This window comes from Arvicola amphibius, chromosome 7 (assembly GCF_903992535.2).
Source record: "Arvicola amphibius chromosome 7, mArvAmp1.2, whole genome shotgun sequence".
NCBI classification, from domain to species: Eukaryota; Metazoa; Chordata; class Mammalia; order Rodentia; family Cricetidae; genus Arvicola; species Arvicola amphibius.
Genome location: NC_052053.1, coordinates 44,034,348 through 44,046,401, shown reverse-complemented (window position 1 = coordinate 44,046,401; position 12,054 = coordinate 44,034,348). Strand labels below are relative to the sequence as shown.

Here is a 12,054-nt window from a genome sequence, read left to right as displayed (position 1 = left end):
GCATGTGCCTTTGTGCCCAGTGTTGAGCTGGTAGAGAGGACTTGCTCGAAAGTTGAACTGTGTGGATACCTGTATGCACAGTTAGTCCACTTGACCCCTGGCAATGGGGAGAGTGCACTGCCAAAGCAGCACTGTGTTAGGTGCCACTCGATATAGGTTGTAACCTATGACCCACATCACATCTACTGATAGGCACTAGTGCACCCATCCTGCTCTCGGGCGCCTAGGACATGAATGTTCTGCTTTTTCTAGACCACTGGTGGTTGCTGTTTTCAGCTACCTCATTATAAAAGAAGGATGACTGCAAAACAGCTTGTAGGAAAAGTGTTCATGATGTGCCAGTCAGTGCCTGCCTGGGAGCAGTCAGCCTCAGTGACCTTAGACTTCCTCTTCTCCACTGTGCCCTGCAGCTCCGCAGACATTCCCTGATGGCCAGTCAGCTCACCTTGCCAGGGTGCCGATGTTCCCAGTGCCAATATCCCGGGGCCCCCTAGAACTGGGTCCTACCTATGGACCCCCAGGGTCTGCGCTTGGCTTCCCAGAGTCCTCCAGATCTGATCCTGCAGTATTACACCCTGGGCCAGCCCTGCCACCCACTACACCATGTCTCCAGGAAAGTGGACCTCCACTCCAGGAGTCCAGAAGCCCTGACCCAGGTATGTGTGCTGAGGGATAGATGCTGTCCTGAGAGCAGAGCAAGTTGGTCTTGGTGTTGAAGTAGCTGGCAGAAGAAATTATGTTGACCAAAAAAAGTACTAGAATTTCAGACAGAATGAATTAAGAGTCTCAGTGAAGTGAAGCAGTAATGCTAATTTCTATTGTGGCTTGGCCATGTACTACCATATGAAGCCCAGCTGCCTACTTAGGGTATAATGGAATGGCTGCAGGGCATTTGCAGGGTCTGTCTTGGTGCTGTACTACGTCCCTTGAGCTACACAGGTAGAGGTGGAGAATGTTTCTCTGGAAGTCAAATTTGGTGGATCCTGTGCCCGTCTGTGCCTGTCTGACTATCTGAACAAAACAAAACATAGGCTTGCTTCTAAAGAGCAAAACAGATGCCAAACATTTGGGAAAACCTTCCTTTTTGGTATTGGAAAAGAACATTGTTGGCCAAGTCTGGTACTAAGTTTGTTCTCAGTCTGAGCCCTGCCAGTGCCTCTCTTCCCTCCTGTCACATGGCAGCAGCTCCAGGACCCAGTCATTCTCTTTTGTTTTTGACAGAAATGGTGCCACGGGGCTCACCTGTCAGACACTCACCTCCAGAGTTCAATGAAGAGGAGCTTGGTGGGAACTTTTCTGACCCGGTACTTTCCATATCTTGTTGTAACTGTTTTCTGTGAGTTTGTTGAGTAGATACCTTGGCTCCTTGTTCTTAGCCTGAAATAGGAAGGTAATAGAGGTAAGGAGATTACATTTAAATTTGATTCTTGAAGAGAAAGTATTTCTAAAATCATTGTAGGTGGGTCCACGGAGATGGCTCAGTTGGTAAGGGTGCTTGCCACCGAGCCTGATGACCTGAGCTCATTCTCACATGGAGACAGAGAGAACCAACTCCTACAAGTTACCCTCTGTCCTTCCCACAAGTTATGGAGCACACGTGCCCCCACACACATACAAAGAGTTAATTTTAAAAGTTGCTTTAACTCTTCAAATGTGAAAGTTGTGAAAACGTTGGTGGGAAAGAGGTGAGAGAGAGAACCGAGTGGTGTGAAAGCAGAAACACCCGCCTGCAGTGCAGTGAGACTCCAGATTTAGTTTCCAAAGGTGGAAAACCTTCCTGATCTCTCCCCTTTGTACAACAGAACCTGACATCTTGATGTCCCTAAAATTGCAGTTATTGCAGCACACAAAGTTTGGTACAGATACTCTTATGTGTGCTCTCAACCAAGATGGACAGATGGCACATTCCTGACAGATACCCTGTCCTTGATGGATGTTCCTTCAATAGGTGCTTCCTCTTATTATTTCAGATAGCTTGTTCCTGAAAAGTAATGGGGGGGGGGGGCTTCACTGTGTGGTGATCATGCCTTCACCTGGACAGGGTTTCTCTCTGTATATATAGCCCTGACTGTTCTGGAACTCACTGTGTAGACCAGGCTGGCCTTGAACTCACAGAGATCCGCCTGCCTCTGCCTCCCAGTTGCTGGGATTAGAGACATGCACCACCACTGCCCGGCCATTTTTTTTTTTTTTCTTTTTTCTTGTTTTTCGAGACAGGGTTTCTCTGTAGCTTTGGAGCCTGACCTGGAACTAGCTCTTGTAGACCAGGCTGGCCTCGAACTCACAGAGATCCGCCTGCCTCTGCCTCCCGAGTGCTGTGATTAAAGGCGTGCGCCACCACCGCCCGGCTCGGCCATTTTTTTTTTGTAAACTTTATTTTTATTTGTGTGTGTACATGCATGGGTTCCTGTGGAGGGTGGAGGAGGGCATTGGACCCCATGGAGCTGGAGTTAGAGGTATTGGTGAGCTGCTGGATGTGAGTGCTGAGAACTGAACTCTAGTCCTCTACAAGAGCAGTAGCACTCGACTGAGTCAGCTCTCCAGTCCCTTTCTTTTATCTTTTAACATTAGTGTATGTGTGTATGGGAGCGTTTATATGGGTGGTGTGCATGTAACATGCCTGTGGAGGTCAAGGAAAGCTTTGTGGAGTTGGTTCTCTCCTACCTTCACGTGGGTTCTGGGGCTTAATCTCAGGTTGTCAAACTTGAGCTGCAAGTACCTTAACACTAAACTGTTCATTGGCTCATGTAGTTAGGTTGTGATGTTTTCCAAAGGTACCTTTCCCAGCTCTGACCACCTCTACCCTCAGGGCATACATATATTCTATCTCTTGGAGTACTGTGATGCTCCGTGTTAAGTGCTTGTGAGGTGTAGCTGGCATATCTCCAGCAGACTGAGGATGTTTCGAAAGCCCAGCTAGGATGCTGTCATATCACTCTTCTCTGTTCCCACTGGTTCTCTGCCCTACTAGGTAGATACTAGTGAGGTCTACTCCCTTGGCACCCCCTTCAATTCCTCACAAGGAGCTCCAGGAGAGCTGGTTTTCATCTTGCCTTGTGACAGGGCTCCTCCAGAACAGCACAGGACTTGGAGACACCCCCAGTGTGGGATCGTGGCAGCTCCAGTCTGACACCTGCTCCATCTCTGACACCTGCTTCGGAAGGGAAGAAACCTGCACAAGCTGTCAAAAAGGAGGCCAAGGAGCCCAAGAAGGTATAACCCAGTCCTGCCAACTTTTCTAGTGGACAGAGAGGTGGGGCAGGTGGTGGAGGGAAGCTCAATACCCTGGAACAGCTTTCTTTGGAAACTGGAGCCAAAGAAAAGATAATTCATTTATAAATTCTTTTCCCAAGATGAAGCATATATGAAATTGAGTGTGTAAAGCATATAGCAGCTACACAAGTCTCTCTCTGAGTGTGTGTGTGCGTGTGTGTGTGTGTGTGTGTGTGTGTGTGTGTGTGTAAGCATAGCCAGTTTGGTGAGGACACACCCAGGCTCCCTAGAGATTCATTCATAGCCAGTTCATAATAGACAAACCCTAGTGCAACCAGAGAAGGACAATATGTGACTCTTGATGATACCAGCAAAGCTGAGTACCTTTGCACAAGTTTAGCTCCAAGTGCTCCTTTGTCTTGTACTTGTTCTAAGTGTTCTTCATTCTGAACTGTTGTTTCAGTGACTAGTGGGAGACCCTGCATGGTGGGTATAGATTCTTTGTTGAATGACTGTGTGGTGCACAGTCCCTCCCAAGCCATAGACCACCTCTTTGTTCTTGATGATGTCTTAACAAAGAATACAGTTCTTCAATTTTAGAAAAGATTTTATATAATTTTTTCAATTAAATGTGAATAGCTGTAGTACAGAACCCACATTTATTTCTCCTGGAATCCACAGGGGAAATAACCTGTCCTAGGAGGTAGGCAATTACCTCTTTTTCCGTGGCTCAGAGATACAGTGTTTACCCAGTATCCCTGAGAATGTGGGTTCTTTTCTACAGCTATTCTCTTCTCATTTTAAATAAAACGGTCCAGAACAGTAAAGACATAAAATTATGATCACCAAGATTCTCTTTGTGCAGAAAGAGGGTCTTTGTGTGGAGGCCATCCTGACTGCTCAACTTCCTTGTATTCCTGGGGTGGAAAGAGCCTGACCTGATGCTCACTCTGTTTTCCAGAGCTTGAATATAGGATGCTTCTATGGAATGGGTGTAGATGGCATATTGTCATCCTGTTAAAGATAACATTTATCAGCCAGGGGTGGTGCGTGTCTTTAATCCCAGCACTCAGGAGGCAGAGGCAGGTAGATCGCTGTGAGTTCCAGGACAATTAGATCTACATAGTGAGCTACTGTCTCACAAAAAGATACGCTTAGGGTTATGGGGTGTGTGTTGTGCAGTGGTAAGGTGCTTCCCTGGCATTGAGGGTCCTGAGTCTCCTCCCCACCACTGTGAAAGAGTGCAGATCATTGCACAGCAGAGCCAGAGCATCCAGACGGGCTCCTCATCCTCGTTGTCCACACTGACCCTCTGTCCTCATGATCGTTGACTTCTCAGCCCTTGTCCTCCACTGACATTTCATCTCTGTGGATGTGGTTTCTCCGGGCACTATTGTAGATGGCTTCACATAATGCTCTCCTTATTGTGCTGAACTCCTCTCATTGGGAAGTGTCCTCACGTTCTTCCAATGATTTTATTTAGAGTGAGTCCTGGTTCTCTCGCTGGCTGCCTGGAAAGAAAAGGACAGAGGCTTATCTACCAGATGATAAAAACAAATCAGTGAGTATTGTCCAGGTGTGGCAGTTGCTTAGAGGGAGTGGGTAGTAGGTAGTGATGGCCTGTCACTGACTGATAGTATAATGTCTTGGGACTTAGGACAGACCTGAGAGTTGACATTTTCTGAAGTTGTAAAATATATAAATCAGATTCTAATTCTTTTTAGTTTCATTCTATTGATCTTTTTTTCTTTTAAAAATTTTGGCAGATTGTTTGGGATGAAAAGAAAAACCGGTGGGTGAATTTGAATGAACCAGAGGAGGAGGTAAGTAGTGCCTCTAGGTCCCTGTGTGAGGGGAGGGGTGTTTGCTTTACTCCTTGTCACCTTTCTGCCTCCCTTTGGAGAGTCCTCACTGATGTCCATTGTGTTAAAGGCATTGCTGAGCTCTCTTTCCCTCTGCAGAAGAAGGCTCCACCCCCGCCTCCAACATCGTTCCCCAGGGTTCCCCAGGTGACTCCCGCTGGACCTACAGGACCACCCACGGCCTCTGTGAACATGTTTTCTAGAAAAGCAGGTAATAGCTGCAGCAGAAATCAGAGGTGTCTGGGGAGAACACTGTCCTATGGCATCCAGAGCACAGCCAGCTGTCACAGCACTTACGCTGTCCAGTTATCTAGTACATGATGATGCCTTGGGGTCTGAGTGGATGGCCCATAGATTCCCAATAGACAGCTCTGCTGAGACCTCTTCTCTGGTGGACCTCATTGTTCTTCAGACTCAGTGGGAACAGAGTATATTGGATGTTGTAGGTTGCTGTGCGCAACTGAATTTGACTCCTCTTCTCATTGGTAGGTGGGTCCAGAGCTCGCTATGTGGATGTTCTAAACCCAAGTGGGACACAGCGGAGTGAGCCAGCTCTTGCTCCTTCGGATTTCTTTGCTCCACTTGCTCCGCTCCCAATCCCTTCTAACTTGTTCATACCAAACCCAGGTAGGCAGCCCATGTGCTAGCTGATCCCTGTCCACCCTGCTCTTCCTGCTCAGTCTCTGTCTATGAGTCTCTGGCCTGTCATCCTTAGAAAAATGAATGACTGGGCCAAGGTACAAAGGACCAGAGGCTTGCATGTACTTCTTTGGCAATTGACCTTTCCTCTCTGAGGGTCGAACCTTTTCATGTAGCTTGCTATACAGAATGTCCCAGAGATTGGGATGCTGACGACCTCATGCCTCCTCATTCACAGATGCAGAGGAGTCACATCCTGCAGAAGGAGCTCAGTCTAAGGCAGAGCCTACTCTGGAACCCAAGGTATGCACAGTCAGTGGGAAGAAGGTGAGGGGGCTTCCCTGTGGCCTTCAGGATTCCTTTCCCCCTGCAGGTCAGTGTCTGGTACGCCTAGGTGATGACTCTCTCTGGTCACACTGTCTACATTTGTTTGGTAGAGAGACTAGAAGGCCCGAGGAAGGCAGTCAAGGTTCAGTTTGGAAAGGTGGGAAACTGTAAAGGCTGATGGGGGTGGTGGCTGTACAGCAGTGCAGTGATAATTGACTTCTGCATTAAATATATTTTACCAAAATTTTAAAAATAAGAAAAAAGTTAGAAAACAAAGAATTAACTAGCAGTACTAAAAGTAAAAAAAAAAAGCGTATCTCAATGCAAAGAGAGCAAATGCATCCCATGTAATCATGTAATTAGGGAAGCCTGCCCTGGTCTGGACCCCATGGCTTCTCACTGCCTCCATAAAGTTGGAGGGCAATAATGTGGAACACATACAGGCATGTGGTCTATGCCTAGCATGATTTGATGGCTGTTGCATCAAGAACTACTCCAAGCAGGACAGTGGGGTCCTGGGGAAAACACCTGTGTGACCCCTCGTAGAGACTCTTGGGCATGTCAGAACAGTCTCTAGGCTGTGCTACAGGAGCAGACAGTTTTTCTTTTGCATGGTATAAAATCTTTGACTCTTTGGAATTTCAGAGTTACCACATTTCGTATTTTCTCAACAGATGATAAGCTCACCCCCGGGACCTGAACTCCCACCCACTAAACTAGATGGCTCCCAGGGAGGAGAGGTAGGGAACACCACACCATATGAGTACAGTGTGTGTGTGTGTGCGTGTGCTTGTGTGTGTTGTGCATTTGTGTCTTATGTGTATGCATGGGTGAAAAAGTGGGGGGCATGTGTATGCATGTGCATGAGTGTGTGCATGTGCATGTATGTGTGGTCGTGTGTGGGTGCGGTGGGGTATTATGACCTGGAATGGAGGCTTAGCCAGCTCAGTGTATTGTTTAGTGGCTTCTCTTTAGAAATGTGTGCGAGTTTGCAGAAAAAGGAAATGCAAGGCTGAAACACTTGAGGTATTTTATTCACAGAAAGACATTAACTTGTGTGATCACTTTGGCTCAGGAGCTCTGAGCTCCTGACATCATTATCCGTAGCCAGGTCTCCCTCAGAGTAGTCTGGCAGTTCCAGAATTTTGAGGTGTCACAAAGTGAAGCTGTTATGGGCTGAGGGCTATACAGATTTTTCCCCTCCTCAAGAGTAATGATGGTTTCCTACCAAAACTGTGGAGGGCATTTGAAGCTACCTCTGACTGTCTTCATTTGAGTGACATTGATTCTAATGGCATCATAAAGCTTTTGAACCCAGCTGGCAGCTTGGAGCAGTGGTGCATGCTGATCTTCATGTCTGTATCTGTGTGTGTTCTTGCTGTTCCGTAGCTCTCGCGCTGTAGCTCTCTGAGCTCGCTCTCACAGGAAGTGAGCCGACATTTCCATCAGGTACCTGTGGCTGGTGGCTCCCTCCTTCCACGGGGCTGGCTGTGTAGCCCCTATGTCCCTTAGAGAGTCTGTTATCCTCTTCACTTGTCACTAACCCCTTGACTTACTCAAGCATCATGTGGGCAAAGATGCAGTTTTCCTCCATTAAAGGACCTGGGTTTGGGTTGGAGAGATGGCTCAGAGGTTAAGAGCATTGCCTGCTCTTCCAAAGGTCCTGAGTTCAGTTCCCAGCAACCACATGTTGGCTCACAACCATCTGTAATGGGGTCTGGTGCCCTCTTCTGGCGTGCAGTCATACACACAGACAGAATATTGTATACATAATAAATAAATATTTAAAGAAAAAAAGGACCTGGGTTTATGATACTGCCTGGACATGATGATGGTGGACTTGCCTCACAGGGTTTTGAATGCCCAGGTGAGCTATAACTCTGCTCCTTGTGAAGTGGGCCTGACCCCAGCCATACTGTCAGCATCGCCTGAGTTAGGACACCACTTGGGAAGAAAGATTTCTTCTTGCTGATGAGGCTTGAGGAAGTCTGTTTACAGCCATTGAGAGTATGGCTGTGATGGCCATCATGCGACTAGTCTAAAGGAGGCAAGGATGCTTCACTTTCTGTTCTGGAGCCAGGCTGTGTCAATAGCTTTCAACGGAAAGTCTTAAGGGAGCATTTCTGGCTGCCTGTGGCTGTAGAGCAAGCACACTAACTGCAGTTAGTCTCCTAACTGCTTGACCAGCACTAATGAATTATCAGTGTTCTGTGTTCATTGTCTGCATGTTTCTGTTCAGATTATTTTGCTGCATGGTGCTTTGACTTTGGCTATTCTGTGAGCCATCCAGTAATGAAAACCAGTGTTGCCAGAGCTGTCTCTCTCTGGGGCCTGTTGGCGCATTAATGGTCCTTTCTGAGGTGTGGCTTTTGTCTGCTGCTGGGTCAGCAACTGCTGTGTAACACTGGCTTGCTGAGCTCCTTCTCTGTGCTTCACAGGCTCCTGGAGACCACTGTCCTGCAGGAGACACTCCAGGCGGGTCTGTGCCCTTTTACAACCCTGCTCAGTTGGTGCAGGTGAGTGACCCTTTCCTATGTTCCCCACAGCCCTAGCTTGCCTGTTCAGTGAGTTGGTTTTTTTTTTTTTTTTTCTCTGACTCTTCTTTTTGTTTTTGTTTTTTTGAGATGTAGTTTCTCTGTGTAGCCCTGGCTGTCCTAGAACTCACCTTTGTAGGTGCCTGGCTGTTCTTTCATGCCGTAGATTTGCCTTCTTACTTGACTTAACCTGCATTCTTTGCTTGCCTCCTGTTCCTCCCACTGCTTTGGGCCCTTCAGGTTTAGGACTTTTCTTTCTGTTCCTTGCCATGAGCTGAGGGCTGCCTCCCATACTGCCAGCCTCCCATTCCTGCATAGGATGTATGGCTTTAGCCACAGCCTCCCAGCCCAGTCATCAGCTCTCCCTCCTCCCTCCTCTTCTCCTTGAGAGGAGCTCTAACAAGGAGACCCCTAGTTTAGAATCTTTCATTGTTTCATTCCTGATTAATATTCCTCTGGGTAACACACTGTCCAGCAGCTTCAGGCCTCAGCAGCTGACTCTGGAAAGATCCTTTGGCTCCGCCCAAAGTGCTGGGTTGGGAGTTTGCTGGGTGCGGTTTTCAGGTGGGAATTTTCACCAGATCAAAAATAGTAGTGCCATTTTCTGGTGCCCACTGTGAGAGTACAGGCCCTCATTCTCTGTTTCTAAAGACTGAAATGGCATCTGACCTCTGAGGTCAGTCATTGCTGTAGTGTACTTCTACCAGGAAGAGTCGGAATGCACTGTATGCTTTCTCTCTTTCTCTACCAATTTTTTTGGGGGAAGTGTAGTCTGGTCACTGTTAGGGGGAGCTTTGGAAGGGACAAGCTCTTGGCAGGCATTTTTATTTTGGGGGCAGGGGACTTGAATCAGGCACTCATACATGCTAAACAAGTACTCTATAAACTGAGTTACATCCCCAGTCCTGCGGCATGCATCTTGTATGTGTGTGGGTTGTTTGTTTGTTTGTTTGTTTTTAACAGAAGAATAAACAATCAAAGTTTATTATTTATTTAAATGTTATTTTATGTGTATGTGTTTTGCTGCATATATGTCTATGCCATGTGCATACCTGTTACCTACAGAGACCAGAAGAAGGCAACAGATCTCCAGGAACTGGAGTTACAGACAGTAGCTTAAATTTGAATGTGCTGTTCTCAGCTCATGCTCACAGGGACCCTGCCCTCGGCTGTGCTAGACCCAGTCATGGTCTCCATATAGTCCTCTTGGGGGTGCTGGCCCTGTGCTGATGAGGTTACTATACCCCTAGTCACCATTTATGTCCATATTTTCAACTACAAAATCTCATTTTTCTTTTGACCTTGTAGTTGAGTAGTTCTGCCAGATTCCTTGGCTTTGATCCCAGTGCAGTCTTGTGAGGGAGGAAGAATATATGCCAGTGTTCTCTCCTGGCATGGAGCATCCCTGTGCTTTGCAGCAACAGAAGACCATAGGCCACATCCACTCTTGGACTCACTGAACCCTTCCTGGCTCAGCTCTGTAGAGCTAGCCTCAGCCCTCTGGCCTTGACAAAACTGTGACCGAATGAAAACAAAGCATGTCTGCAGTGCTTTGGGTAGGAAGTGCTGAGCAGCAGAAGCGTGGCACCTACAGAAGGTCTCATGCTTGATGCTAACACAGAGCTTGCCTGTTTTCAGTTATCCCTGTGCTCTCCCTGTAGACTCCTCCTGCTGCACAGTCCCTGGGCATGGACACATGTAGGTCATTGCTGTTCCTTTTGTTCCAGGCTTCTGTCACCTCGGGGAATTCAAGGCCAGGGAGGATTGGCCAAAGAAAATATGCGGCATTGAACTAGGATTGCTGCTGGATTGTACTTGGAATCCTGAGATGACTAGATAACTGTTCTCCACCAAGAACCAAACTAGCTGCCTCAGGCCTCGTGGATCCCAGATGGATTTGGCAGTAACCCAGAGCCGGTCATACTGTGTGTCTCCCTCCTTACAGCCCATGTATATGAATTACTGAAAAATTGATTCCATGCTTCCTTTCTGATGCTGGATAGAATGAATCTAATTCAAAGTCTTTTATGTAAAAGAACTATGTTTCTTTCCTAGTCACTTTAGACAAATTAAGGATATAATAGTTTTGAGTCTTTTGAGAATACTCCTGAAGTGAGGCTAGACAGGGATTCTCCACAGGAGAGCACAGTTCCTAGGAACCCAGGGCCTTGCTCACCTGAGAAATGGTGCAAACCAACCAGGATTCCTTAGGCTGCTTAGAGAAGAGTGAGTGCTTGACTGGAGATGAACTGCCTCTGTTGGGCTGCCTGGCCTAAGGAAGAGCCACTACACTTTGGGCTGCTCCACCTGTCCTGTGAACCAGGTCCTCTGGGGCCACCAGATGGCAGTGGCTCACAGGCTGGGAGGAAAGCCATTACCAGGGCATGTCCCCAAGAAATTCCCAGCCTCACTCCATTTTCTGTGGCCTGATTAGGGCTGGGTGGATTTTACTGCTCAGAGCTTCCCCTTGTGGCCCAGTCACTGGGGAGAGCCCCAGGGAGCTGATGTTCTGAAGCTGCTGATCTGATTAGCCAACCAGGTCAAAACCTGGCTGCATGCTGCAAAATACTGCCCTCCTAGTGAGGGGTCTGTATGGACTGTGTGGGGCCCTCCAGCTGACTCACTCACCTGCACAGACATCTTTCAAGGACTTGGTGGTGTCCTAACAGACACTCTGGAACCTGATATCTCTACCCCAGAGCCCATCAGGGACCTCAGCAGCTGCCCACTGACTCAGCCACATCACTCTTCAAGGAACTGCTGCTGCCTCAGACTCAGAGCTTTAAGGCTTCACTGACTGTTCCTAAAACTATCCTTTTACTCTAAAGAGGAGGGGACAGAGATTTTTAAATATTTATAAAAATCAGCAGGTAATTTGGGTAGAAAACATAAATGGTTTGGTTTGGTATTAAATTTAGAAATTGTAGACTGTGGAATTAGTATAGCCCTTCCTGGTTTTCTGGTTCCCTGCATCATCTAGAAAGACTCACAGAATGGTTTCCAGAATGTTCCATAGGTGAGTGCGCCCAGACCCTCCTGTATGGTCACTAAGAAAGGCCTGTCCCTGAGGGTCAGTAGCAATTTGTGTCCTTACTGGGACCAGGCAGGATCCTTGCCTCTGGTGCAACCCTGCCCAGGCTCTGTGTTGACTGCCAACCACTTTTGATTCAAGAAGCTTCCTCCCTGGGAGCTGCTATTTTTCCTAAATTCAAATTGTTAAATAAAATATTTTGGGCTCTCAAGTAACCTCATTTATGGCTTCCTTTGTGTTTTGAGGGGCTGACTAGTGAGATCTTAAGTGTGACCTTGGACTACTGTCGGGTTGGGCATGGTTTGTCGGGTTGGGCATGGTTTGTCGGGAGTGGGTACCGCCTCTGTCGGACAGGGCGTGACCTCGTGTGGGGGTGTGGCTTCCAGGCACGAGGTGTGGTCCTCCAGCCGCCAGGGGCCGCTGTGGGCGGCGTTGTGATATTGAGCCG

At 47.6% G+C, this 12,054-nt stretch overlaps 1 protein-coding gene across 11 annotated transcripts in view; it reads left to right on the top strand.

The window, feature by feature from the left end:
- The window catches only part of Sec16a (SEC16 homolog A, endoplasmic reticulum export factor), a 36,936-nt gene extending 25,110 nt beyond the window's left edge, over nucleotides 1–11,826 (top strand). For 10 of the 11 annotated variants that reach the window (XM_038335697.1, XM_038335698.1, XM_038335701.1 and 7 more), the window contains 12 exons: nucleotides 411–656; nucleotides 1,222–1,304; nucleotides 3,064–3,213; nucleotides 4,697–4,774; nucleotides 4,980–5,036; nucleotides 5,175–5,286; nucleotides 5,565–5,702; nucleotides 5,953–6,017; nucleotides 6,716–6,781; nucleotides 7,431–7,490; nucleotides 8,480–8,557; nucleotides 10,303–11,826. In XM_038335697.1, the coding sequence (XP_038191625.1) occupies nucleotides 411–656; nucleotides 1,222–1,304; nucleotides 3,064–3,213; nucleotides 4,697–4,774; nucleotides 4,980–5,036; nucleotides 5,175–5,286; nucleotides 5,565–5,702; nucleotides 5,953–6,017; nucleotides 6,716–6,781; nucleotides 7,431–7,490; nucleotides 8,480–8,557; nucleotides 10,303–10,371 (1,202 nt within the window). In that variant the 3' untranslated portion in view covers nucleotides 10,372–11,826. The remainder of the gene's footprint in view (nucleotides 1–410; nucleotides 657–1,221; nucleotides 1,305–3,063; nucleotides 3,214–4,696; nucleotides 4,775–4,979; nucleotides 5,037–5,174; nucleotides 5,287–5,564; nucleotides 5,703–5,952; nucleotides 6,018–6,715; nucleotides 6,782–7,430; nucleotides 7,491–8,479; nucleotides 8,558–10,302) is intronic. The other variant, XM_038335699.1, reaches the window with a different exon arrangement.
- Nucleotides 11,827–12,054: the final 228 nt, after the last annotated feature.